Source organism: Dermacentor variabilis, chromosome 5, assembly GCF_050947875.1.
Source record: "Dermacentor variabilis isolate Ectoservices chromosome 5, ASM5094787v1, whole genome shotgun sequence".
Classification (NCBI taxonomy): domain Eukaryota; kingdom Metazoa; phylum Arthropoda; class Arachnida; order Ixodida; family Ixodidae; genus Dermacentor; species Dermacentor variabilis.
Window position 1 is genome coordinate 101,122,213 of NC_134572.1, and position 24,339 is coordinate 101,146,551.

At 44.8% G+C, this 24,339-nt stretch overlaps 3 protein-coding genes across 5 annotated transcripts in view; all 3 read right to left on the reverse strand.

Moving 5' to 3' along the window:
* Positions 1-8,014, reverse strand: part of LOC142582994 (ras-related protein Rab-8A-like) — a 153,721-nt gene extending 145,707 nt beyond the window's left edge. Inside the window, exon 1 of one of the 2 annotated variants that reach the window (XM_075693207.1) lies at positions 7,828-8,014. In XM_075693207.1, coding sequence (XP_075549322.1) covers positions 7,828-7,951 — 124 coding nt within the window. In that variant the 5' untranslated portion in view covers positions 7,952-8,014. The remainder of the gene's footprint in view (positions 1-7,827) is intronic. The other variant, XM_075693206.1, reaches the window with a different exon arrangement.
* A 1,625-nt stretch (positions 8,015-9,639) lies between these two features.
* Positions 9,640-11,843, reverse strand: HINT1 (histidine triad nucleotide binding protein 1). The gene is made up of 3 exons (XM_075693210.1): positions 11,654-11,843; positions 10,868-10,972; positions 9,640-9,974 (listed from the first exon to the last, which is right to left on the reverse strand). The coding sequence occupies exons 1-3, from the start codon at positions 11,762-11,764 to the stop codon at positions 9,810-9,812; spliced, it is 381 nt and encodes a 126-aa protein (XP_075549325.1). The 5' UTR covers positions 11,765-11,843; the 3' UTR covers positions 9,640-9,809.
* A 7,930-nt stretch (positions 11,844-19,773) lies between these two features.
* The window catches only part of LOC142582998 (uncharacterized), a 46,785-nt gene continuing 42,219 nt past the window's right edge, over positions 19,774-24,339 (reverse strand). Inside the window, exon 6 of one of the 2 annotated variants that reach the window (XM_075693211.1) lies at positions 19,774-22,968. In XM_075693211.1, coding sequence (XP_075549326.1) covers positions 22,748-22,968 — 221 coding nt within the window. In that variant the 3' untranslated portion in view covers positions 19,774-22,747. The remainder of the gene's footprint in view (positions 22,969-24,339) is intronic. The other variant, XM_075693212.1, reaches the window with a different exon arrangement.

Genomic DNA, 24,339 nt, shown 5'->3' on the forward strand with positions numbered 1-24,339 from the left:
TAATAACGTAACGAAGCCGTCACTTCCCTCCGCAGACGACACGAAAGTGGGTTCCGCGCTTGTGTTTGTGTCAGTCACTATGTCAACTCTGTGTCATTGTCAGTAGACCTGCTGCACTGCTTCAGGAATCGCTAAACTCGTATACGCTGCTTGATTTCAGCGCATCAGTGGGTGCGATGGCAGACGAATACGACGCATTCGATGACCACCTGATGACGTAACTATGATGACGTAACTAAAGTAAGCGTAGCTATAATGACCAACGTCGTTTTCAAAGCCACCTGTAAGGTGGAAAAGACGCGAACTGTGTCAATGAAGTGATCAGTGATGAAGATACTGTAAACAAAAGAAAGATTACGACGGCAAGGGAGGCGATAGCAGAGTTCGACGATCTGCAGCCTTACTTTGCTTATGGCTGCTGCGTTTCGGAGTGGAGCATGTCATGGATATCGGTGTAATAAGGTTTGCTGAAGTAGCACATTCTTTCAGACCATAGTCAAAGTGTGCAGAAAAGGAAAAGAAAAAGCGATTTCTTTAACTCTCTCTTGAATTCATGTTAAATAAAGGTTTCCTTGTGTTGTGCTTAGCCCGCCGTACTAGTATGAGTGGTACGGTACGCATCCTTTGCAACGAAATGATCTGTATGAGGAAGGATTTCGGAAGTCCCGTGCACTTCCTTTTAAAGGCGTTTGACTGCAATTATTATACCGACGGAGCACGGCACGTCGAACAACCAGTCAGTCATGCTTGCTCCTTTAGAGCGGTCGTGTGCTAATATAGCTATGCAGTCTTAAATCAACTGTCGCCCCATATTTGGCAAAAAGACAGTTTAATTAACTTGCAGCTCGAAGTCAGTGTTTCTTTCTGCGTTTTTTTTTCTTCTTGCCCACTACGAACAGAACTGGCAAAAACAAATCGCGTGCACAAATGGGTACACCGTGACCGAAGGGTTAAGTCGAACATCACGACTGGCTGGCACTAGCGCTTAAGAACTACTTTAGCGTATAATAGCCTGAGACAGAATTCACAAAGCGCTTCCTTCGTAAGTGCCATTTCGCTAATAATATGTCCATCACCAGGTTGGGCTGAAAATTTGTCTTACGAACAATTGCAGCATAGAAGTTTTTTTTGTGAATACGGGCCTTGGCCCCATTTCACAGAGCTTTTTCGTTCGCAAGAGCTGTTTGCGATTGACCAACTGCTTTCACTAATAATATGTCCCATATCACAGTTAGCTGACTACTGCTCTTACGAACAGTTCTACCGTATTATCCTTTTTTTGTGAAAACATGAATCTTAGTTCCCTAACTTCGCGCGCGCGCGAGAGAGAGAGAGAGAGAGGACCATTAAATACACGAAGCCTGAACAAAAGCCCGTATTCACAAAACTTTTCTTAAGCGTTAATTACATTTAGCATTTAGGACGAGGGAAGATAACCAATGGTCATTAAGGGTTACGGACTGGATTCCAAAGGAAGGGAAACGTAGCAGGGGGCGGCAAAAAGTTAGGTGGGCGGATCAGATTAAGAAGTTTGCAGGGACAACATGGCCACATTAGTACATGATCGAGGTAGTTGAAGAAGTATGGGAGAGGCCTTTGCCCTGCAGTGGGCGTAACCAGGATGATGATGATGATGATGATGATGATGATGATTATGATGACATTTAGCATTTGCCGCATCGATCTCTTCTTTACCCAGCCGATCGCTATCATAGTGAGCAACGAGTAGGGCTGAGCCCAGTTGACTACCCTGGACTCGGGGAGGCTGAAAGCAGACCGAAAGATTAGCAGACAAAAAAAAAATAACGCAGAAACTCATCTGGGAGTTGTCTATGTGTGAGCACTGTGCCACTTGCTCACCTTCATGCAGCCCGGTGTCATTATCAATGTTATGAAACTTGATCAGACCAGTATAAACTCAGCGCTGTGGCAACACGAACTGCTACGGACGCCGACGTAAGGTGAATTGGTGACGCAAGAAAACTACTGCAGGTGGCGGCGCACTGTTGACGTTCCGATCACTACAAGCCACTATCACTCTTTATCGGCTTATCCATCCGCGTCAAACAATTATCAATCATACTCCGGCGGCGGCGCTGCGTATGGCGGGCCGCACGGGTCCTATCTTGAAAGCAATCTGCAATGGACACAGAGTGTACTGAGTGCTGATAGCTTCGTGTGCGCTGTGTTTTCGCCGCTTTGTTCGCGTTGAAACGAGAGGAGGCACGAAGGTCAGTTCGCTCGCTGCTGCGGGTCCTATCTTGAAAGCGATCGCCTTACGTGACAGAGGGACGCATTTCCTTGTTGGGTAGGCATAGAAATGCCAACGCATTTAAAAAGGTTCACAGTACACACAAACAAACACACACACACACACACACACACACACACACACACACACACACACACACACACACACACACACACACACACACACACACACACACACACACTAAAGCGTTCATCGTTCAGTCAGTCACAAGAGGTAATATAGGCTGCATGGCGGATCTCAAGAAACGCATATTTTCTGTCGAGATAGAGAGAAAAAGAGAGGGGAACAGAGCAGAGGCAGGGAGGTTAACGAGACGAAAGTCCGGTTTGCTACCCTACACGAAAGAAAAGAAACTGGAGATGGGAAAAGAGAAAGATTAGCGGCAATCGATGTGCGAAATTCAGAGAAGGGAGGCGATGGGGGAAACCAAGAAAGGAGGCGGCATAAGGAGCAAGACGTGTCTAAAAGGCTTAGGGTATTCAGCGTAGAAGTCTGTTTGCTGACCTCTAAGCAAAGTGGCTTGCGATCTAGAGGGCTGGGAGAGAAAAAGGAAATGCGCTTAATAATATATACGTATTGCGCAAACAAGGACGGAAGAGCGATTTCCGCCCATACTAAACAAACAGCGTTATAGCTTAACTCGCAGGGACATTACGATATATGCGATCCAGGAGCGAGAATATTAAACAAGGAAAGAAAGAGCAAAAGAGGAAAAAAGTGTGCTGCGAAAAACGCGCCCATGCTGAGGCCATCTCATTTAATCGGTTGGGCAAACCAAGGCAATTTATCGGACAACAGAGCAGGGAAGTTTTTTTTTTTTTTTTCTCAGCACAAGAGTTTGCCAAGAGCGTTTCTGTTGTGTTGATCCGCTCTCGTGACGTGGTACTGGCATCGACGGAACGTGTGACAGGTACTGGGTTCAATACCCAGCACATCCACCAGCTGTCACGCTGCCTTGATGGCGAAGAGATTCGACTGAGCATGGCACAAGGGCGAATCCGAAAACTGACTCTTCATTGTGCGAACCTGTGCCCACAAATACAAGTTACACTCGGGCAGAACGATATATTTACGAGCAAGTGTGTCGACTGTCGAAGTCTGGCCTGCGGGTCAAGCACGTCGGCTGTTTATGCGCGACTCGTCCGAGGTTCCAGCGTAATCGCTGGTGCTCGTGTGCCTTCCAGAATTTACAGCACTACTCGCGTCCGGCATGTAATCTGGTTACACGAGGTTCGGCGACAGCACGTGCAGAATGCAGATAGAATCGGCGACAACATTGGGGAACGTTCCGATATACAAGCAGGCGCGCGCTCTACATTTGCGCCGAGCGACAACATTAAAATGGTTAGCAGGTGATAAACGGGGTCTCCAGCAAAAGACAAACAGGCGTGTCAGTATAAACACCTGGCAGCGGTGTTTGTTGTACATGTCTCGTTCGGTTCGGCATCGTCAATGTGCGCGCTTCTGTAGGTTTAAATGTGAATTACCAATTGTCCCCAGAGTCAACGTTCTGTTAAAACCACACGCGCACTTTTTCTTTCTTCTTTCTTTTCATCGTGCGTAATATACTAATAACATCAAATACTAGAATGAGTCAACAGCACCCAACGGTGTAAATATTTGGTAAATGGTGTAATTGTACACTCGTGAGCAAAAGTATACGGACCACAGGATCGCCGAAAAAACAGAATTTCTTCGTAATTAACACGCATAAACGGAAACTGACGAGTGCAGTAGAAAATTCGTAATGCCAAGTTTGGACTGCAATCTTTACTTTCAAGTTGCATTCACAAAGGACCAAATGAGTTTTATAGCGCGATCCCTGGTCCGTATACTTTTGCTCGCGGGTGTACGTATAGAGTTATAGTGCTGACAGACACGCAAAGATAAGGTCAAGGAAAGTAATACTGGTGTCACACGGGACACTTTTGATAGCGGTCAAGCCTGATCCGGATCGAAATTATCGACCATGATTGGCTCCCTCGCGCAGCTTGCGCAAAGGAACCAATCGCGACCAAAAAATTCGATGCGGATCGAGCTTGATCGCGATCAAAAGTGCGCCGTATGGCGTCCGTATAATATTACAGCACTTTCGATACAGTAACACGCCAGTCAACAGGTCGTGCAGCCCATATGACCGAACACGAAACATCAAGCACAACTTCGGGCTTAAGAGTACAGCACCCGTCATACACACTTAACCCGAACATGTCTCGATTAAGCGCATTTTTGCTTCTCCAGCGGACGCTATTTCAGATTTCTATAGTGTCTTGAATGTGCTAGCTTAATCAATATATTCTTTTATCTCAAAATATTCGATGTTTGTTTCTGATAACCCTCGTTTTCAGTAAAATATGCGTATTTATTATTCGGTGTAAGTCTGACGGTGACTGCACATCGGTATATCATGTTTTCTTCTTCTAAGCTTAAAGGCGTCTGTTTAACGGGGATTGCGCGGTAAACCGATCATTACCATATCGCGAACTTTGCGCGTACTGCGAAATACCAATCGATGACTGCTTGTCGCGTCCCACGTGCCTGCGTTCCGAGCAAATCTCTCTTTTATATTGAACAGCAAGCAACGTATAACACGAACGAAAACGTTTTTTTTTTTTATTCTCGTTGGTTCATATCGCAGTTCGTATATATGCAAAGCGCTTTACCATAAATGCGAAGTGCTTCTGACAGGGCGATGCAAAATGAGAAAGCCATGGGGGTAAGCACGGACGGAGCGTCAGTGTCAGCGACGATATCACGCGCGCGTGGGCTCCAAGACGAATTCAAGGCAGCTGGCGGATGCGTGCAGAGTAACTAAATAAAAAATAATAACAATACAGAAAAGGAACAAAAAGTGCACGCGTACAACGCCGCATGATACCCCCTTCATGTTCTGTCAATTCCCGTCGTCTTTTCTGAAACCCCGACAGCGGCAGCTTCTGGGCAGTTTTCGTCAATTTCTGTCGCTTTTCCTTTTTACCTCTTTAAAATCGGTTTTCTGGAAGGCTGCCGCAGAAAACAGTGTCGCTTCGGATATTATTCGCAAGCAAGCAAACGATTAAATAAATGTAATCGTTATTATTTTTGTTCCCTTTCTTTCCGTTCTTCACTTCACTTTGAAAAGAACAAGGCGCCAAGTCGTGCCACGTGCCTCAGGTTCCACTCAAGAACAAAAAGAAAAGGAACGCACGGAGACGCAAACAAAGATGGATGAGAAAGGCTTGACCACAAAAAAAAAAAAAAAAAAAAAAACCGCAAAACACAACGCCGGCGAGCCGTCTGCACGACATCCGACTTCCACAGCTGCGACATCGCCGTCATGCGACCCCGCAGACGAACGCATTGTTTGCTTCCAATGTCAGAAACATGTTTTGGCTGCTCTAGCGAGATAGAGCTAGGCGCTACGGTTTTGTGTACGTACGGGTTTCCTTTTCCTTGCTCTCACTCATTTGCTTTAAATTTTTCTTTCTATAGATGTGTGTGTATTTTGATCCCCCCCCCCCCCCCCCCCCCCCCGGTGGCTCGAATGTGGGTCACGTTGCAGCTGCGGGATGCCAGATAAAACTTCGTTACGCTCTTGCATTATGTTCGCTCGCGGTAGGCAGCCTCCACATTTTCATTTTCTTTAAGCAACGCGGGGCTTGTTTCTTTTCTTTTTGAGATGGCAGTTGTTTGCTAATGTTAGACTCAGAGAACAGAGAAGTCAATCAATATTGCCTCATAGTGACGCCTCGCATGAGTCGCAGATACACACTCAAAGCCGTAAAACGGGAGGAGGAGGAAAAGGAGGAAGGGAGGTTAAGAAGGTCGACCGGACGCGCCGCCGCTTTGCTAACCTACGTGGGGGGGAAGGAGACTAATAAGAAATGAAAAGTAAGAAAAGAGACGGAGGGAAGAAGGTACTATCAATGCGAACACGTGCATTGCATTGAACACGTGCATCCTCTCACGCCTACAATGGGTCACTGAGACCAGTCGATTTGATGAACCGTAGCCATACCCGTGTGGCTTTGTCATCGCCTGCGACATAAGCCATAGAATTCAACACAGCTAGTGCGTTGAAACGATGTCGACATCGCCTACCTGCGCAGCACGACTGCATTCAGCGGGCGATTTCCGACGACGTACTTAAATTGTTCAAGCTTCCAGCTCGCATATCTACAAAATGCCAGACGGTTGCAATCCATCTCTACAGAAAACGCGCAGTTGAAGGATCGTGTTTAGCACGCACGCAACACAAGGCAGAGCACAGCTGCTGACGCGATATTTTTTTTAAAGCGTGATATTAAGAACAGCGTAGCGTGCCTTTATTTATCTCTAACACCTCTTTAACACCGTATGAACGCATAGGTCTGTCGATCGCCGCTGACAATAAGTTCTTGGTCTGAATTTTAACATTCGGTCCTAAAGAAACTAAACTATACGTATACCGCTCACCATTTTCGCACACGTTTCATTTATTGTGTGCAGCTCGACGTGTCGAGGTAGTACATACAAGTATAAACTGTTTAATGGTACTGAACCGGCAGAGGTATACATCCATATATTCTCCAACACTGTGACGTATGCGATCGCATATGGCGTCTTACACGCTCGAAAACAAAAGGAAAGCTGCCAGATGGATTTCAGATAAAGGCTGATTTCAAAGAAAGTCGTAAATGCGTCTAACTCGCGTGCTGAGCCACCTTCACCCAAACGCTGCTGAACGTTGACATGGCCGGGCCGCTGTCGCAAACGCGCATTCAGCAGAACAGTCATAACAGTTGCTCCCCACGCAGTATAGTATAATGAAATGACCGCCCGACCTTTGGCGTTTTGCCGCCGCTCCTATTGGAGGGTACAAACTTCTAGGTTAACAATAGTGACGGCCTTGAAGACGCGCCTCGACGCCGCAAAACAGCTGGACAGACTTGAGCTCGCCTGCAGAGCGCGAAACGATTAAATGCTTCTGCGTAGAGAAGCGGGGACACAATCGAAACCAATCTGGTCCAAAACGGGAGGGGAATTCCCCACGGCGCACCGGACTTCGCCGAAAGGACGGAGCGCACCGCTGTACCGGGGTTCGCACGTACACCGCTTCGAACGCGCCGGGCCAGATGACTCATCGCCCGAGTTGTATTCTTTACACAGCGAGCATCGGGGAACCCAAGCGTTCTCTGCTTGAGCCTGCCTCATTTTCTGTCGGCTAATCCACGGCGCTTTAATCCGCACGCGATGCCGGTCGCTTCCGCGTCCCAGGCGTACGTTGGAGGCGTTGTGCGCACGTTTTCGCGAACACAGATGTTTTGTATGCAAAACACAAGCCTCACTCAACAGGTTCTGTTTGAGCAATTTCTTAGCTACCTGAGCAGGCTTTACGACGAAAGTAAGCCTCCGCACTGTGAACAAGAACGTTCAATAGCGCTGCGAAAGGTGGAAATCGTTCCGAGTCGTCGACCCGATCTTTGGGCTTTCTCACTGAACTCGAAAGTTCACGGGAGAAGCCCAATTTACAGGGGGGCGCCGAAAAAAATCGGGAACTGCGCGTCTGGCGCACGCAGCGGTCCGGCGAGACTTACCGATTGTGGATATATACGTGTCGTAGAAGCGCTCGTCGCAGAATCGGTGAACGATACACGTCTTGCCCACATTGCTGTCGCCCAGGACGAGAATTTTGAAAATGGCCGTGAAGTCCACCGCCATGTTGGCCCAACTGACAGCGGCTGACGCGGGATCGATGTGTTGCTCCGGGAGAGGGGAGCGCCGCGAGGGGACGGGGAACATCCGGCGGCTGGCGGATGTGACGTAAACGTCGCGCATCTGCTGCCGTCTTTTGCGGCCGTTGCTTGGCAGGGCCAGGCTAGCAAGCAGAGCGAACCATCTGCTCGTCAAGTTTTGCGTAATATCCCCCAAGAAACGCAGGCTTCAGTACAGTATGCCGTGTTCAAAGGGGAAATTGAAATCCGCAGCTGGCGTCCTTGTTGAAGCTGCAGTTACAGTTGAAACTTGAGAGCCGCGGGAGGCGCGTCAGTAATAACGTGCGTTCAGCGCGCGAATCAATCCCGAAGCGTCGGCGGCAGTGCGCGATCAAAACTACTCACATGCTGAGAATGAAGAACATTCTTTGCGGATATGCGCAGCATCACAACCATTTGCAGCGATCTAGCGCAATTTACCCGATTATCTAGAGTAGGCAAATTCATGCTAATTACTTTAAAAGATTCATCCGAGTTTTTCAAGCATGTCCATGACAGCAGAATAGCTCGTGAGCGATAGCGTTTCAGAAAAAAAAAAAAAAAATCTTTGGTAACTGCAGTACTTGAAATCAAGGAATATAGCCCAGTACAAGTATAATTTTAAAAGGGCTTTCGAGTGTGTACGACATATATCCTTTGCAAGTTTCTTTACTTTACGGAATTCGGTGCGTTGATATCAAGTTTCTATAGTTCTTCAAACGCAATTCACGACAAATAGTGCTATAAAAGTCAATCACAATAACGAACTGCCCCGAAGATAAATCTAGATATGTTTTAGGGGTGTGCCCAAAGGGCATCGCAAGATTTCATCTTGGGAAGGGCTTCTTGTGTACATCTTGGTATCCGCTCTTACGGTATTTATATTATTGTAATCATTATTACATTTAATATGTAGAATCCATTTTAAAAATGAAACATGGATTTCACGCAACATTTAGATGTTGCCACTAGCAGTAGTGCTCTGTATACTGTTTCTAAAGGATCATATTACAGACTCTAACATAATGGCCGAGCGCATGGCCTTCAAAGTGTACTGTAGAACCTCCCCCCACCCCAAGAGATATTACTGCAAAATTATACTCCTTTGCAGCAAGTGCTGGTCCAATTTTGATAATATCAGCATTCAAGCAGCACGTCTCACCATCAAATCATAAAAAGTAAAACACCAGAATTTTTAAAAACCATTATTGTGTACTGTTGCCCTTTTGAATTATGGTTTTGTACAATGCCCAAGCACTTGACAACATGAATGCAAGCTTGTTGCCAACAACTGCCAAGCGCATACTAGCATGGTTGTGCACCAAAGCTGAAGTCCGTGTGCAACTTGTATCATCACTCCCATCAGCCTGGTTACACCCATTGCAGGGCAAAGGCCTCTCCCATACTTCTCCAACTACCCTGGTAATGTACTAATTGTGGCCATGTTGTCCCTGCAAACTTTTTAATCTCATCCACCCACCTAACTTTCTACTGCCCCCTGCTACGCTTCCCTTGGAATCCAGCCCGTAACCCTTAATGACCATCAGTTATCTTCCCTCATGACATGTCCTGCACATGCCCATTTCTTGTATGCTATGTATGTATGCTGTCAACTTGTATGCTAGCATGCAAAATATATTCAACAGTGGTCAGACATCTTGAAACATTTGATCCGTTTATTATTCCAACTTGACAACAAGAGCAGTGAACACAGATGCAGACTTCCACCGGAAGGTACATAGACTTCCACCTGAAGGTATACCGAAGTAGTTAAGCACACAAAGTGAAGAAACAGGTCGGCTGAAAATTACGCGTGGCACGAGATGTTAGCCCGGAGGCCAGCCGAGCTGGCGTCCCCCGAGAACATGAATGTGGACATGGTAAACAGACTGGCAACCCTGAGGACCGTCGTTGATCACAATGCGAAAACCCTTGTCCAGTTTTTGCTCCTTGGCCACTCGCTGTGCCACATACAAGATATGGCCTAGAATCTAGAAAGTGTAGAACACAAGGTAAAGGACATGAAAATACACAATTGACAACAAAGAGATAAAAATTCAACCACGTGCTGTCATAGTTACCACAGCTAAGCTTAATTAAGGCAAACACAATAATAAAATGCAGTGCCTGACAACATGCCTACACTACATTTACTTTAACCTTCCCCTTGGTACTTTCTCCAGACCTTTAGCTAATTCAATGAGAGTCCCAATATATAATAACAAGCACCACATCATTAAGAATTATGCTTAGTGATTCTGTGTGACCTTATCAGGGCTGTTAACAAGACACACTTAATACGAAAAAAAAAGTGATCCTGCAAATGTGAAGGCGTAATGCACCATTTTTAAGAACTGAGTGCATAACTCTAATCACAGCGTGCATGTACCATTGGGAATTTGAGGGCAAAATTAAACAAGTAGCCAATTTGTATGAAACAGCAAACAAATAATAAATGGCAACCTCTGGCCAGCAAAATCTTTCATATATGTGTGCATGCTAGCTGTATGGCCGCCATGAATGTACATGCTAAATTAAAAGATAGGGTGTACAATGACAAGGTCAAGGGACCTACTGCAAAATGTAATTCAACATGTACGCAATGTTCGACACGAGCAAATAAAAACAGGGCGTGTGCGCAAAAGCTGCGCATGCCCCCCAACTGGCTTTTTTAAAAGACTAGGCATCACGTCAATTGTCGCTTTTTGCAGTTTACAGTGCAGTCCTGTACCTGAACAACGAACACGGCACAACAGCTCCGCTGGTTGAGGCAAAAGTAGAGTTCAAGACTGCAGAATGCAAGTGGGTCTTGCTCATTTTGCACACAGCGGTGCTTTGTTGTAAATATGCAAATTTCCTTGAGCAAGGTTGCGGTTTCACTTACATCCTTGTCTTCTTCAGTAGCCTTGGAAAGCTGCGAAATTGCCTTCTTTGGGATCACCAAGAAATGCACAGGTGCCTGGGGGTTGATGTCATGGAAAGCTACGCACTGAAAGTTCAAAGGGAAGAAAACCATAAACGTCAGCAGAAAACACGGCTATGTGATGCGCGTTTACAGGGCGTTTCAGAAACCGGCGGCCTAGTCGGGCACGCTAACCACAGTAAAGGCGTACCTCGGTTACGGCCAACCAAAAGAGCGCTTGCTGTCAACGACAGTGACAAATGTTAAATGCAAAAGCCTTGCTCTGTTTGTCAGCTTAGTGAAAATTGTTGCGCAGCGCAATAGGTGCCGAAAATAAAAATATCAGCGATACTGCAGGCAAAGCTAAACATGAACGGCATTAACTGATGCCCACGCGCGAGCAGTTTGCGGCTCCAGACAGGCTCTCCCCCCCTCATTTAGACCACCTGACGAATCGGGAATGGGATTAGTATCAAATCCATCACGCGATCACAGCGAATATGAACTGGTGTAATCAAATTTTGTTTACAAACAGCGAGTTAGGCGTTAGGCCTAGGCTTCAAGACGCCGAAAGAGCAAGGGTTAATTGCAATTCACGCAGAACGGTTGCGTTGTCGAATTTTTCAATAAATTTGCAAGCGTGCACATTTCTTTGCCAGTGAAGAGCGGAACGTAATATCTCTTGCTGGCCCTTCGTTACTTGACTCCACCATCGAGACCAGAGTGGACCCGAGGTAGCAAGCCAGGAAGTTTTACAAGTTTACTCACCTGGTCATCTTCGTAGATAAAGTCAGTGGGTATTTCACCTCTTATAATTTTGCCAAAGATGGTATCGCTCGTTTCTGTAGCTAGCTGCGCTTTCTGAACCTCGCTAGCCATCGTTCCACGCCGACTCTACCGGCGAGTCAACGTGTTCTTTGAGTCAACCGGCACGCCGAAAACAAAAGTTCTCGAAAAGTCTCCGGGACCGCCTACTCTGCCCGCGTACGTCAGAAATGTCGCTGCGAGCGCTTACGATGTCCGGGATACGGCTTCTCGCGTGTCACCGATTGAACTGGATCAAACCCTGACACAATGTAAAAGATCATGCATATTCCACACACTAAGAATCGGTGCACGCGAAGCTTGTCGACGGCTTTCCTCACGCTCTCAGGTAGAATCGCTAGTAGAATCGCAAGTACGGGTATCACCTTAGGTTGTATGTACTGAGAAGTACGAAACGTAACGCTTAATTGGCGCTGACGCGTTTATACCACAGGTTTTCCCGCTCAATTTAATCCAAGCGCCAGTCAATTTAATGCGAGCGCCAGTCAATTTAATCCAAGCACCAGCGATTTTATTCCGAGCGCCAGTCAATTTAACCCAAGCACCAGCGATTTTAATCCGAGCGCCACTTCATTTAATCCAAGCACAGCTGAATGTAATCCACACACCAGCCGAAATAATCCAAACGCCAGTGAATTTAATCCAGGCATAACGGAATTCAAGAATATTTGAATTTCAAGACTTCTGAACATTTGTGAACATATGATGGGTAATACCTTGAAAATGGAAGAGCGTAATGAGAGACCAGTAGCTATCCTGCCACGTGACTAACGACAACGTTTGGAAGTTTTTATTTTCTACTTCGTTATGAGAGCAACAAGGCAGATGATAATTCTTGAAACAGATTCAGAGGAAACGTCAGCATGAGTATGTTGAGTTAATGATACACATGTGATTTGGTCATGGCTATCACACGAAACAATAATGAGCGATTCAATGATAATCACTAGGCCCTCGCCTAGAGGCTTCTGTCGCTAGCGAATACGATTCACTATTCTACTGCGATATACGCAGCCTCTAATCGAACACCCCTTGTCATCCATACCACTAAAACACTCATGAATAACATTTATTTGAATAATACACCCAACTGATATGGTTGAGTCACTAGTGAGCACAAGTGAAATATAATGCACAGTTCAGGCTTCTCAGTGTTTTGCACAACATAACTTCATATATATAGAATAAAATGCGATGAAACGAGTGACTCACTATGCCTACTATAAACTCGTATGCTTAAGTCACTGGGGAATATTATTAACCTATTTTAATATCATTGAGGCAGCTTTCACTCGTGAGTGCCGTCAGTAGTATCAATCAAGCTGTAGCAAGATGAGCACTTTTGTGTTACCACTGTTAACTGATATCGCTGAGTTTTTGGTGATCACTTGTGTAGCGCTCACTGCGATGTTCTCCAATTTTCAAGCAGAATAGCGTCATAGATATAAAATGAAAAGTCATTGAGACGGCAATTCAATAACTATTATTTATTAACTATAGGAGATACTAAGACTGATTCACTAGTGATGAAGAATAACTTTGTGTAATGTGATGGTCACAGCGATCATTCATGCACGGCGTCAATGGTATAAGTGAAAGTGTCAATAAATGAGTTTTAATCAGTCAACATTGCTAATTGACATCACAGAGCCATTAATGATAAATAGAGATAAGCTCTGTTTGGTGTTCTTGTACTTCTATGTAGCATACCGTCATGCATATCAAATAAAACCTTTTTAGTGATCACTGAAAACTCGGCGGTATCAGTTAACAGTGGTAATTTAAAGTAAAACTGCTCATCTTGCTACAGCTTGATTGACACTACTGACGGCACTCACGAGTGAAAGCTGCCTCAGTCATAGTAAAATAGGTGAATAATATTCACTAGTGACTTAAGCATACGAGTTTATAGTAGGCATAGTGAGTCACTTGTTTCATTGCATTTCATTGGATATATATGAAGTTATGTTGTGCAAAACACCGAGAAGCCTGAACTGCACATTATATTTCACTTGTGCTCACTAGTGACTCGACCATATCAGTTAAGTGTATTATGCAAATGTTATTCATGAGTGTTTTAGTGGTATGGATGACAAGGGGTGTTCGATTAGAGGCTGCGTATATCGCAGTAGAATAGTGAATTGTATTCGCTAGCGACAGAAGCCTCTAGGCGAGGGCCTAGTGATTATCATTGAATCGCTCGTTATTGTTTCGTGTGATAGCCATGACCAAATCGCATGTGTATCATTAAGTCAACATACTCATGCTGACGTTTCCTCTCAATCTATTTCAAGAATTCTCATCTGCTGTGTCGCTCTCATTACGAAGTAGAAAAACTTCCAAAAGTTGTTGTTAGTCACGTCGCAGGATAGCTACTCGTCTCTCACCTTGCTCTTTCATTTTCAAGGTATTAACTCATAATATGTTCAGAAATTTTCAGTATTGAAATTCAAAGATTCTTGAATTCCATTATGCCTGGATTAAATTCACTGGCATTAGGATTAAATTGACTGGCGCTTGGATTAAATTGACTGGCGCTTGGATTAAATTGACCGGCGCTTGGATTAAATTGAGCGGGAAAACCTGTAGTGTTGTAACTCCGAAGTTGGAATGATTCCGGAATCATTCCACATTTTCAAACCCACGAAATGGAATGCAATGATGGCACCCGTCGGGCAGATATAATGGGACTGGAATGACAGCCCGAGAATCGGGAATGGAGTTGAACTAGAATGGGAACTAGTACTGTAGCGCTAAATGTTTACTTTAAACGAGGCTACCAAACCGGCATATTTGCTAATTATACTAAACTAGACTTCGCCAATTTCTTACATTATTAAAAAGGTCTGTCTAGTGCAAGTACATGTAGAAAAAGGAATAAACAAGACAGAGCTCTCTGTCTTGCTTGTCCTTGCCTGTGTACTTGTGCTAAACAAAAGTCATTTTTCAAAATGCCTCACCACCAAGCTCAAGCACCCCCACAATGTTCTTACATTTCAAAATTTTTACTAAATACCAACTTTCTCATTATCTACCTAAAACCAGTTTCCTACACTTATTTTGATGACAAGGAAACTTTTCTGCACTACAAGGTTTAATTGCATTGAAAGAGAGCAACTTTTAGGTGCCAAGAATAATTCAGTTTAGCAACAGCATGCTTGGTTTACAACACAATCATCATCATCAGCCTGGTTACGCCCACTGTAGGGCAAAGGCCTGTCCCATAGTTCTCCAACTACCCCGGTCATGTACTAATTGTGGCCATGTTGTCCCTGCAAACTTCTTAATCTCATCTGCCCACCTAACTTTCTGCCGCCCCCTGCTACGCTTCCTTCCCTTGGAATCCAGTCCGTAAACCTTAATGACCATTGGTTATCTTCCCTCCTCATTACATGTCCTGCCCATGCCCATATAATTTTCTTGATTTCAACTAAGATGTCATTAACCCGCGTTTGTTCCCTCACCCAATCTGCTCTTTTCTTATCCCTTAACGTTACACCCATCATTCTTCTTTCCATAGCTCGTTGCGTCGTCCTCAATTTAAGCAGAACCCTTTTCATAAACCTCCAAATTTCTGCCCCATACGTGAGTACTGGTAAGACACAGCTGTTATACTTTTCTCTTGAGGGATAGTGGCAACCTGCTGTTCATGGTTTGAGAATGCCTGCCAAACACACCCCAGCCCATTCTCATTCTTCTGGTTATTTCAATCTCATGATCTGGATCCGTGGTCCCTGCCTGCCCTAAGTAGATGTATTCCTTTACCACTTCCAGTGCCTCGTTACCTATCGTAAACTGCTCTTCACTTCCGAGACTGTTAAACATTACTTTAGTTTTCTGCACATTAATTTTCAGACCCACCCTTCTGCTTTGCCTCCCCAGGTCAGTGAGCATGCATTGCAATTGGTCTCCTGAGTTACTAAGCAAGGCAATGTCATCAGCGAATCGCAAGTTGCCAAGGTATTCTCCATCAACTTTGATCCCCAATTCTTGCCACTCCAGGTCTCTGAATACCTCCTGTAAACACGCTGTGAATAGCATCGGAGAGATCGTATATCCCTGTCTGACGCCTTTCTTTATTGGGATTTTGTTGCTTTCTTTATGGAGGACTACGGTGGCTGTGGAGCCGCCATAGATATATTTCAGTATTTTTTCATATGGCTCATCTACACCCCGATTCTGTAATGCCTCCATGACTGCTGAGGTTTCGACTGAATCAAACGCTTTTTCGTAATCAATGAAAGCTATATATAATGGTTGGTTTTATTCCGCACATTTCTCTATCACCCGATTGATAGTGTGAATATGGTGCATTGTTGAGTAGCCTTTACGGAATCCTGCCTGGTCCTTTGGTTTCCTGTAAATACTTTGTAGGCAACGGACAGTAAGCTGATCGGTCTATAATTTTTCAAGTCTTTGGCATCCCCTTTCTTATGGATTAGGATTATGTTAGCGTTCTTCCAAGATTCCGGCACGCTCGAGGTCATGAGGCATTGTGTATATAGGGTGGCCAGTCTTTCTAGAATAATGTTCCCACCATCCTTCAACAAATCTGCTGTTACCTGATCCTTCCCAGCTGCCTTCCCCCTTTGCATAGCTCCCAAGGCTTTTACTTCTTCCGGCGTTACCTTTGGGATTTCGAATTACTCTAGACTATTTTCTCTTCCATTATCGTCGTGGGTTCTACTGGTACTGTATAAATCTCTATAGAACTCCTTAGCCACTTGAACTATCTCATCCATATTAGTAACGATATTGCCGGCTTTGTCTCTTACCGCATACATCTGATTCTTGCCTATTCCTAGTTTCTTCACTGCTTTTAGGCTTCCTGCATTCCTGAGAGCATGTTCAATTCTATCCATATTATAGTTCCTTATGTCAGCTGTCTTACGCTTGTTGATTAACTTAGAAAGTTCTGCCAATTCTATTCTAGCTGTAGGGTTAGAGGCTTTTATACATGTGTTTCTTGATCAGATCTTTCGTCTCCTGCGATAGCTTACTGGTATCCAGTCTAACGGAGTTACCACCGACTTCTATTGCACACTCCTTAATGATGCCCATAAGATTGTCGTTCATTGCTTCAACACTAAGGTCCTCTTCTCGAGTTAAAGCCAAATACCTGTTATGTAGCTTGATCCGGAATTCTTCTAGTTTCCCTCTTACCGCTAACTCATTGATTGGCTTCTTATGTACCAGTTTCTTCGGTTCCCTCCTCAAGTCTCGGCTAATTTGAGTTCTTACCATCCTATGGTCACTGCAGCGCACCTTGCCGAGCACGTCTACACCTTGTATGATGCCAGGGTTTGCGCAGAGTATGAAGTCTATTTCATTTCTAGTCTCGCCATTTGGGCTCCTCCACATCCACTTTCGTCTAACCCGCTTGCGGAAGAAGGTATTCATTATCCGCATATTATTCTGTTCTGCAAATTCTACTAATAACTCTCCCCTGCTATTCCTAGAGCCTATGCCATATTCCCCCACTGACTTGTCTCCAGCTTGCTTCTTGCCTACCTTGGCATTGAAGTCACCCATCAGTATAGTGTATTTTGTTTTGACTTTACCCATCGCCGATTCCACGTCTTCATAAAAGCTTTTGACTTCCTGGTCATCATGACTGGATGTAGGGACGTAGACCTGTACTACCTTCAATTTGTACCTCTTATCAAGTTTCACAACAAGACCTGCCACCCTCTTGTTAATGCTATAGAATTCCTGTATGTTACCACCTATATCCTTATTATTCAGGAATCCGACTCCTAGTTCTCGTCTCTCCGTTAAGCCCCGGTAGGACAGTACGTGCTGCTTTTTAGCACTGTATATGCTGCTTTTGTCCTCCTAACCTCACTGAGCCCTATTATATCCCATTTACTACCCTCTAATTCCTCCAATAGCACTGCTAGACTCGCCTCACTACATAACATTCTAATGTTAAACGTTGGCAAGTTCAGATTCGAATGGCGGCCTGTGACAATGATGGAGGACAAAAATGATGCCACTAAAGGTTGCACCCTGCGCATCTATGTTGATTTGAAACATGAATTAAGATTTAGAGCGATAGATAGACCACTCCAGGTACAAACCCAGAAAACGCCTGGTTCCTTAAATCTGACCTTCAAGCTCAGCTAAGGTCAAAGTGGGACTTGGCCTGCCCCTATTGGCGGCTGCTGCGTATGCCGTGTGGGCACCCATATCTTGAAAGCAATTTGCGACGTGTACAAAGTGCGCCGAGTGCCGTAGCTTCGCAAGTGCTGTGCTTTCGACGCTTAGTTCGCGTTGAAGCAAGATGCAGCATGAAGGTCAATTCGCTCGCTGCTGCTGCCGCGCCGAGCAGCGTCTCTGTGTAGTCTTGTGGAGCAATTGGAGATGCGGTAGTTGCTGACGGCGCTGAGCAGCGTCTGTGTCCTTTGCCAAAGCAAGCAAAACCATGCTATCGCTCGACAAACTTGGTTCAATCGTGTCCAACATGGCAAATTTTTTTTGCACACTGTCTGGTATCAGAAGGCACACAGACACATGCCTGAAATATGTTGCCTGTTAAATTATACGAGGAAATATGACACCATGAAGATTGTCCCGCAAAACGTAATTGTTTCACTTTTCAGAGCAACAAAATAATATTATGAATGCAAAAAAAAATAGTACACAACGTTAACTGTAACACTGTTCAGGATTCAAAAATATGTTTTTGTCACGAGGCATGCAAGTGCAAGTAGTAAACAATTATGGAGAAAGCGCTTCATTTACTCGAATTGGAGGAGCGGAATGGATTAGCTCAGCCACTCCAGAAGTGGGAATAGTCCCATTCTCATCATTCCGAGAAGATAAAAGGAGTGGAACTAACGGGGATTTACGCTATCTGAATTAAAGTAGGAATGGAATGGACGGCCACACTCTGCAAGTCTCGTCTACACCCTTTGAAGTGAATTCAATTGGGATGTCCTTTAGTGTAATTGTGACATACTATAAGCCAGAGCCAATATGCAATCTACATATGTGCTTCCTCTAAACTCATTGATGCTAATGTCACAACAGTTTTTCGTGGCCCCTTTCTGCACCTCAATTAAAGCTGTGATTTTCATGAAAATCTGTTGGCAGTGTACGAGTGACACGAGGAGGGCACATGCGATGTTGCAACTTGGCACTGGTGAAATGACTGTGTGTGAAAACACTCCTAGCAGGAGCATGGGCATACTTCCCAAGCTAGGTGACGCGATCCCAAATTTCCATTGCATCAAAAGGCTGCTTCCCAGACTGAAACTGGAGTACATTTGGACAACTGTACATGGTAATGCGGTTTAGTGGACACATAAATCCCAAGACTCTCAGTGGCTTTCAGTGCCTCATTGTCGTGAACGACGCCAAAGAAGTGTTCCACTGCAACATGATGAAAACGAGTGAACATAACTGGCTGGCGCTTCTGCACAAGTTGGTCAATGGTAGATTTATTTTTTTGTCACAGCTATGTGTGAGAGACTCCCTGGTACATCCACTCGGTGAGACACCAATGATGAAACCAAAGAAAGAAGCAAGGAATTGATCATATAGAACTAGGTCTTAAGCTACACGTGGGTGACTGTAATGCGATAGTACGTATTATCAGGATCGCTCTACCGACGTCTGTGATTGCTCACCTCCAGGATTGACCTGCATTACAAACCACATTGGAACCCTTACAAGGACCTATAATGCACTTGTGTCGGGATCAGCCCACCAAGTGACCACATTTGATTATTAACTTCCGGGATCGGCATAGTGGACAAAAGGAAGCTCCACTTCAATGAAACTGGGTACAATATGTGCAACCTGGGATGGAGGGGAAGAAAAAAAAAAAGAGCAGGGGAGGGAAGGTATAATTACTTTGTTTAGCGCAAAACAACTGACACAAAAAAGATGACAGGACAAGGCGCTGACAAGCGCCTTGTCCCGTCGTCTTTCTTGCGTCTGTTGTTTTGCGCTAAACAAAGTAATTATGGATTCACACCAACTAGCCCGCCAACACATTGAGGGAAGGCATCCATCCATATTGGCACATAAAGTGAGCAGTCACAGTAATACCACAGATGAAAAGTGGCTGCATGAACTTTATTATAAAATGCCCACGGTATTAAAACAACTTGCTAAAAGCTTGTTGGCCTAACCCAATGGCACTTGAGATGTCAGCTAGAACATTGACAGCTTACATCCCTACATATGCAGTTCAGGTATGACCAACGTTTTTAGATCTTTTTCAGTTTGCAAGCTCCCAACGAGCCGCGCACGAGAAAGCGGCCCCCTTCCGTTTTCACTCACCATGCGGCGCTGCGGTCACTGTCGGCCCGGAGAGCTCGCGCTCGGCAGCGGCAGCCATCTCTGCCGGATGCGCAGAATTCAAATTTGTTGGCCTTTCTTTACTTGTCACGTAGAAACTGAATTCAGTCTCATGGTTAAATAACTGTTTGGCCTGAGCAGTAAGGGTGAGATAAAGAGCAGGCTGAAGCAAGATCGCGAAAAACTGCGATCGTTTACTTGCTTTGCGCTTTATCTATCGCATCGTATTTGCGATGTTTATCCTGGATAGTTTAGTGCCTGTTGGCGTAACGCTATCAATAGTTCTTGTGAATAGTTCACGAACCATAAAAGACGATTTAAAATAGCCATGTTCCGTTCTGTTTCTAGAACAGTCACGAAATTCTGCGCTCTGTTACCGACGTACGGAGCACAGCACAGAGAGCAGGGTTTTTCACGTTCACTTTGAGCATTTATTTAAGTGCACACAAACAAACACTGAATGCAGACACACCTGGTGCGAAACACGGAAGGAATGCCTACAGAAGACGAGCTTTTTTATTTGAAATGGTGACTTTTTCTCTGCTTTCCAGCCGGCGATTCACATTTCTCGTGTAGAAGTGCTTGCGTGTAACTATGACAAAATTCAACACCTGGCATGTAAAAGAGGCCATATGCTCTGCACATCCAAGCCGCGCAAGGTTTCTCAATTCCAACTCGTCCAACACCTCCCAAAACATATCCGCGGAAAGTGGGCCTTCTTTCAATGAAATTGAAACTGCTCTGTTTACAATATTTGTAAACTCTAACATCTTTTTGGTAAGGTGCTTTAGGCAGCCTTGCTTGAAGCTCCTGTACACCGTGAGGTATGAGTGACTGCCAACAACTGGCACTGGAGAGCTGATAACCTCTATGCAGGAAGGGCATGTTGTACTCTTGCTGAGCTTATGCACCACATAGCCCGAAAAGTAGTAGGAGGTAATAATATAATATAATATTTGGGGTTTTACGTGCCAAAACCACTTTCTGATTATGAGGCACGCCGTAGTGGAGGACTCCGGAAATTTTGACCACCTGGGGTTCTTTAACGTGCACCTAAATCTAAGCACACGGGTGTTTTCGCATTTCGCCCCCATTGAAATGCGGCCGCCGTGATAGTAGGAGGTGCTTTCATCTACTCCCTTGGAGTAAATGTGGTCACTGCCACTGTGCTGGGGCAAGTCATTAGGTTCAGAGGCTAACTCAAGAATTCTGGATTCAATCAGGTCATGCAGGTGTGCTTGCTTAACGCGGTGTGCTTCTCTCGATTTCTTCAGTGTGTCTTGAACACCTACAAGCACAGCACTCGGTGCACCCTCCACACTTCTACGAAGGCCGGTCTTTATAGGTGTGTACAGACTAAGCAGTCGGAATATTTGTGTGAAATTCACGACTGTACCACACAGCGTAAACACGTAGACGTGAAAAAAACCACTGCTTGCTACTTTGACAAGGTGGCTGCAGCGGCGGCGACGATAGGGATGGACCGGGCCGGTCGGGCAAACACTGTGGCGAGCGCCACCGCGCGGCAGGAAAGAGAAAGGCGACACTCCGCGCGCCGGAGCTTTCAAACTGAAAGAGACCTAAAAACGCTGGGTATGACAGCATTCCTTTACCTACTGCCAACCTTGCATGGCAGAGTATCTAAAAATATTTTGACTTTCTCTTAAAACATATTCAATACTTTTTGAACTCAAAACCCTACGGCATAACATACATGGTTTAGCCCTGCCAACTGCAGAATTTGGTACTTTGTATTTCATGTTTTTATTAAGCTTGAGCAATTATGCCTATTATGCTTTGAAAGATAGAAACAAGAGTGCAGAATATTCCACGAGGCATTACAATTCACTGAAGGTGAAGAAATGTACATAACCCAAACAATGAATGCATTTATCTCAAAGGTCACTTGAGCTGTGCATGACATGCTATACAGATTTACTGTGAGGTGGAATGAAGTTATACACTCAAAAACGGTAAACAATGAAAGCACCAAGCATAAAGAAAGAAAAACGCATCACAAGAAATTTACAGAGGTATGAAAGTGCTTGAGCTAACTATGTGACCATACAATGACTACATATGACACAAAGACATTTCTAGTTGTATCACGCATAAATAAGGCACTGTGGCAAAAGTTGTCACTGTGGTACGTCGTTCTGACATTTGAAGTATGCTGATGTAGCATCTTCACCTGCATTTGCATAGTTGAATCAACAGGAAACACTCTCCCTCTGTCACAATTGCCTGCCAGTATTTCCTGAAAGACCTCAATTTTGGCTTTTTTTAGCCATCGGAAAATGTCTTCTAATAATGAACAATGACAGAAAAAAAAGGGAGGCAGCTAGTTTTTACTAAAGCATGGTCCCCAAGTAATTCTTTCCAGCCATGTAAGTTACTGTAAATGATGGCTGGCATTACAGTAAGCGGACAAAACTCAACAGTAATGCAGATAATGCAGTTGGGGATGTAGCGACTATAGCGACATTTGGCGTTTTTTTCAAATGACATTAAATGTCAAATAGGATAAAAAAAATACAAATGGTCCTTCAGCATACTATGGAAGTAACTGCCACCACAACTTAGTGAATTCACAAGAATTCATGCAGAGAGGAGGTTAGATTTTGGAAGGATGACATCGAAAATATGATGCCCAAGTAACTCCACCGTAGGAGTGCAACTGGAGGCGTGCTCTTTGTGCCACGGAGACATACACCTCCAGTGAATTGCCTTTCAGCAGGAGCAACCGGATGACGATGACTTGATATCCTCTTGAGTGGTTGAAAGCCGGTCTATTCGGAGTGTTTTCGACAATGTAAAGGTGTCCAATGATCCATATAGTGAAGGGTCAGTGGGAATGCTGTTAAAATCCACTTGGTTTTGTCTGCTGGCTGCAGCCTTCTCTTCTGATTCAACAATGTGAAGTGCCAGCTGCCGAAACATTTCGTCAATACCTGTGAAATAAAGGTGATGACTGAGTATCTGAGTTGTTTTAAAATATACTCGCTTTGCGCATGAACCAGTGAATCCCACAAAAGAGCACAGAACAACTACACGTCTAATGCACTTACCCAGTGCCAAAAAATAAACAAATAAAAGGTAAGGATAAGAAGACAGCCTGTCCGCAACACCACTCGTTCCATCGCCAGAAGTCTCCTAGGCCTCGCAGGAAATTTTTTTTATGTACTGGGGGAAGCTGTTTAGGGAGTGCTCCAATCCAATAATTAAAAGGGTTTGGAGAATTTAGTGGAGATAGAAGCAAATGATATTAAGCGATACCATGATGTGACAAGGCGAGCTACCGGTACTCCCTATAAGACCAGCTCTCTTCCCACTGCCTTGACCATTGTATATAAGCGACATTACTCCCTTGCATTCTCCCATGTGAGAACCAAGGCTCTATGCAATGTTGATGTCATAACCCCCGCCTACTTCCTTTTACCTCACAGACACTTTCTTTTGAGGTCTCCCGCAGAATGCCGTTTCATGGAAACTGCGTCATTGCCCGACATGGCTCAACATAGGAGAGCACACATGCATCAAGTCGGCATCCACATATAGCAATCTGTACTACCCCTCCAGAGGTACGAAAAGAAACAGCAAACACTACATAAGCATCCTCACTGCAACAAATGTTTCTAGTGCATCATTCATCTGATAGACCACATTCATTTCTTTGGTTCCTTTGCTCATTTTTGTAATCAAATGGGTGCGTTCGTTGCCAAATGCCAACAAGATTTCTGAGACGCACATGCGGTCGCGCGAGAACTTTGTAGCACCTGTAGGTTTACATGCTGTGGTCGGTGGCGGTGCTGTGTCGCGTTTAACTGACGATTAATATTTTATTGTTTCCTGGTTGATGGTATCCAAATGTACTCTGCTTCCACAGTTCATACATATTTCAGTGCCACATACTTGCAAACCTGTTTGTGACTACTTGCGCTGTTCCTATGGCACTCAGAAGGTGCAGCGTCACCGGTAAGCTAGTTTGGTTCAGAGATCGAACAGTTCTAAAATTTTTCTCCCTTTCGTTCCCGCTCCGCAGCACATTTTCAGAGGTATTTCTGTGTGCTCCAAGATCCACAGGAGCCTCAAGGGCTCTTCATGCTGCTTCTAGCTATTTCAGCACTGCAGGTGTGCATGTAACATGCAAACGCTATGTGTGTGGCATAGATGTTACTGGTGGGTAGAGTGGTTCTCCAGAAAGGAAGGCGTATGAGCTTTCACTTCTATTTTTAGCAATTTTTGCGACGTACGCAAGTGTAATGCTTTGCAGACAGGATCATGATCATGTGTGCTATTGACTGCGCTCGTCTGCTTGCAAT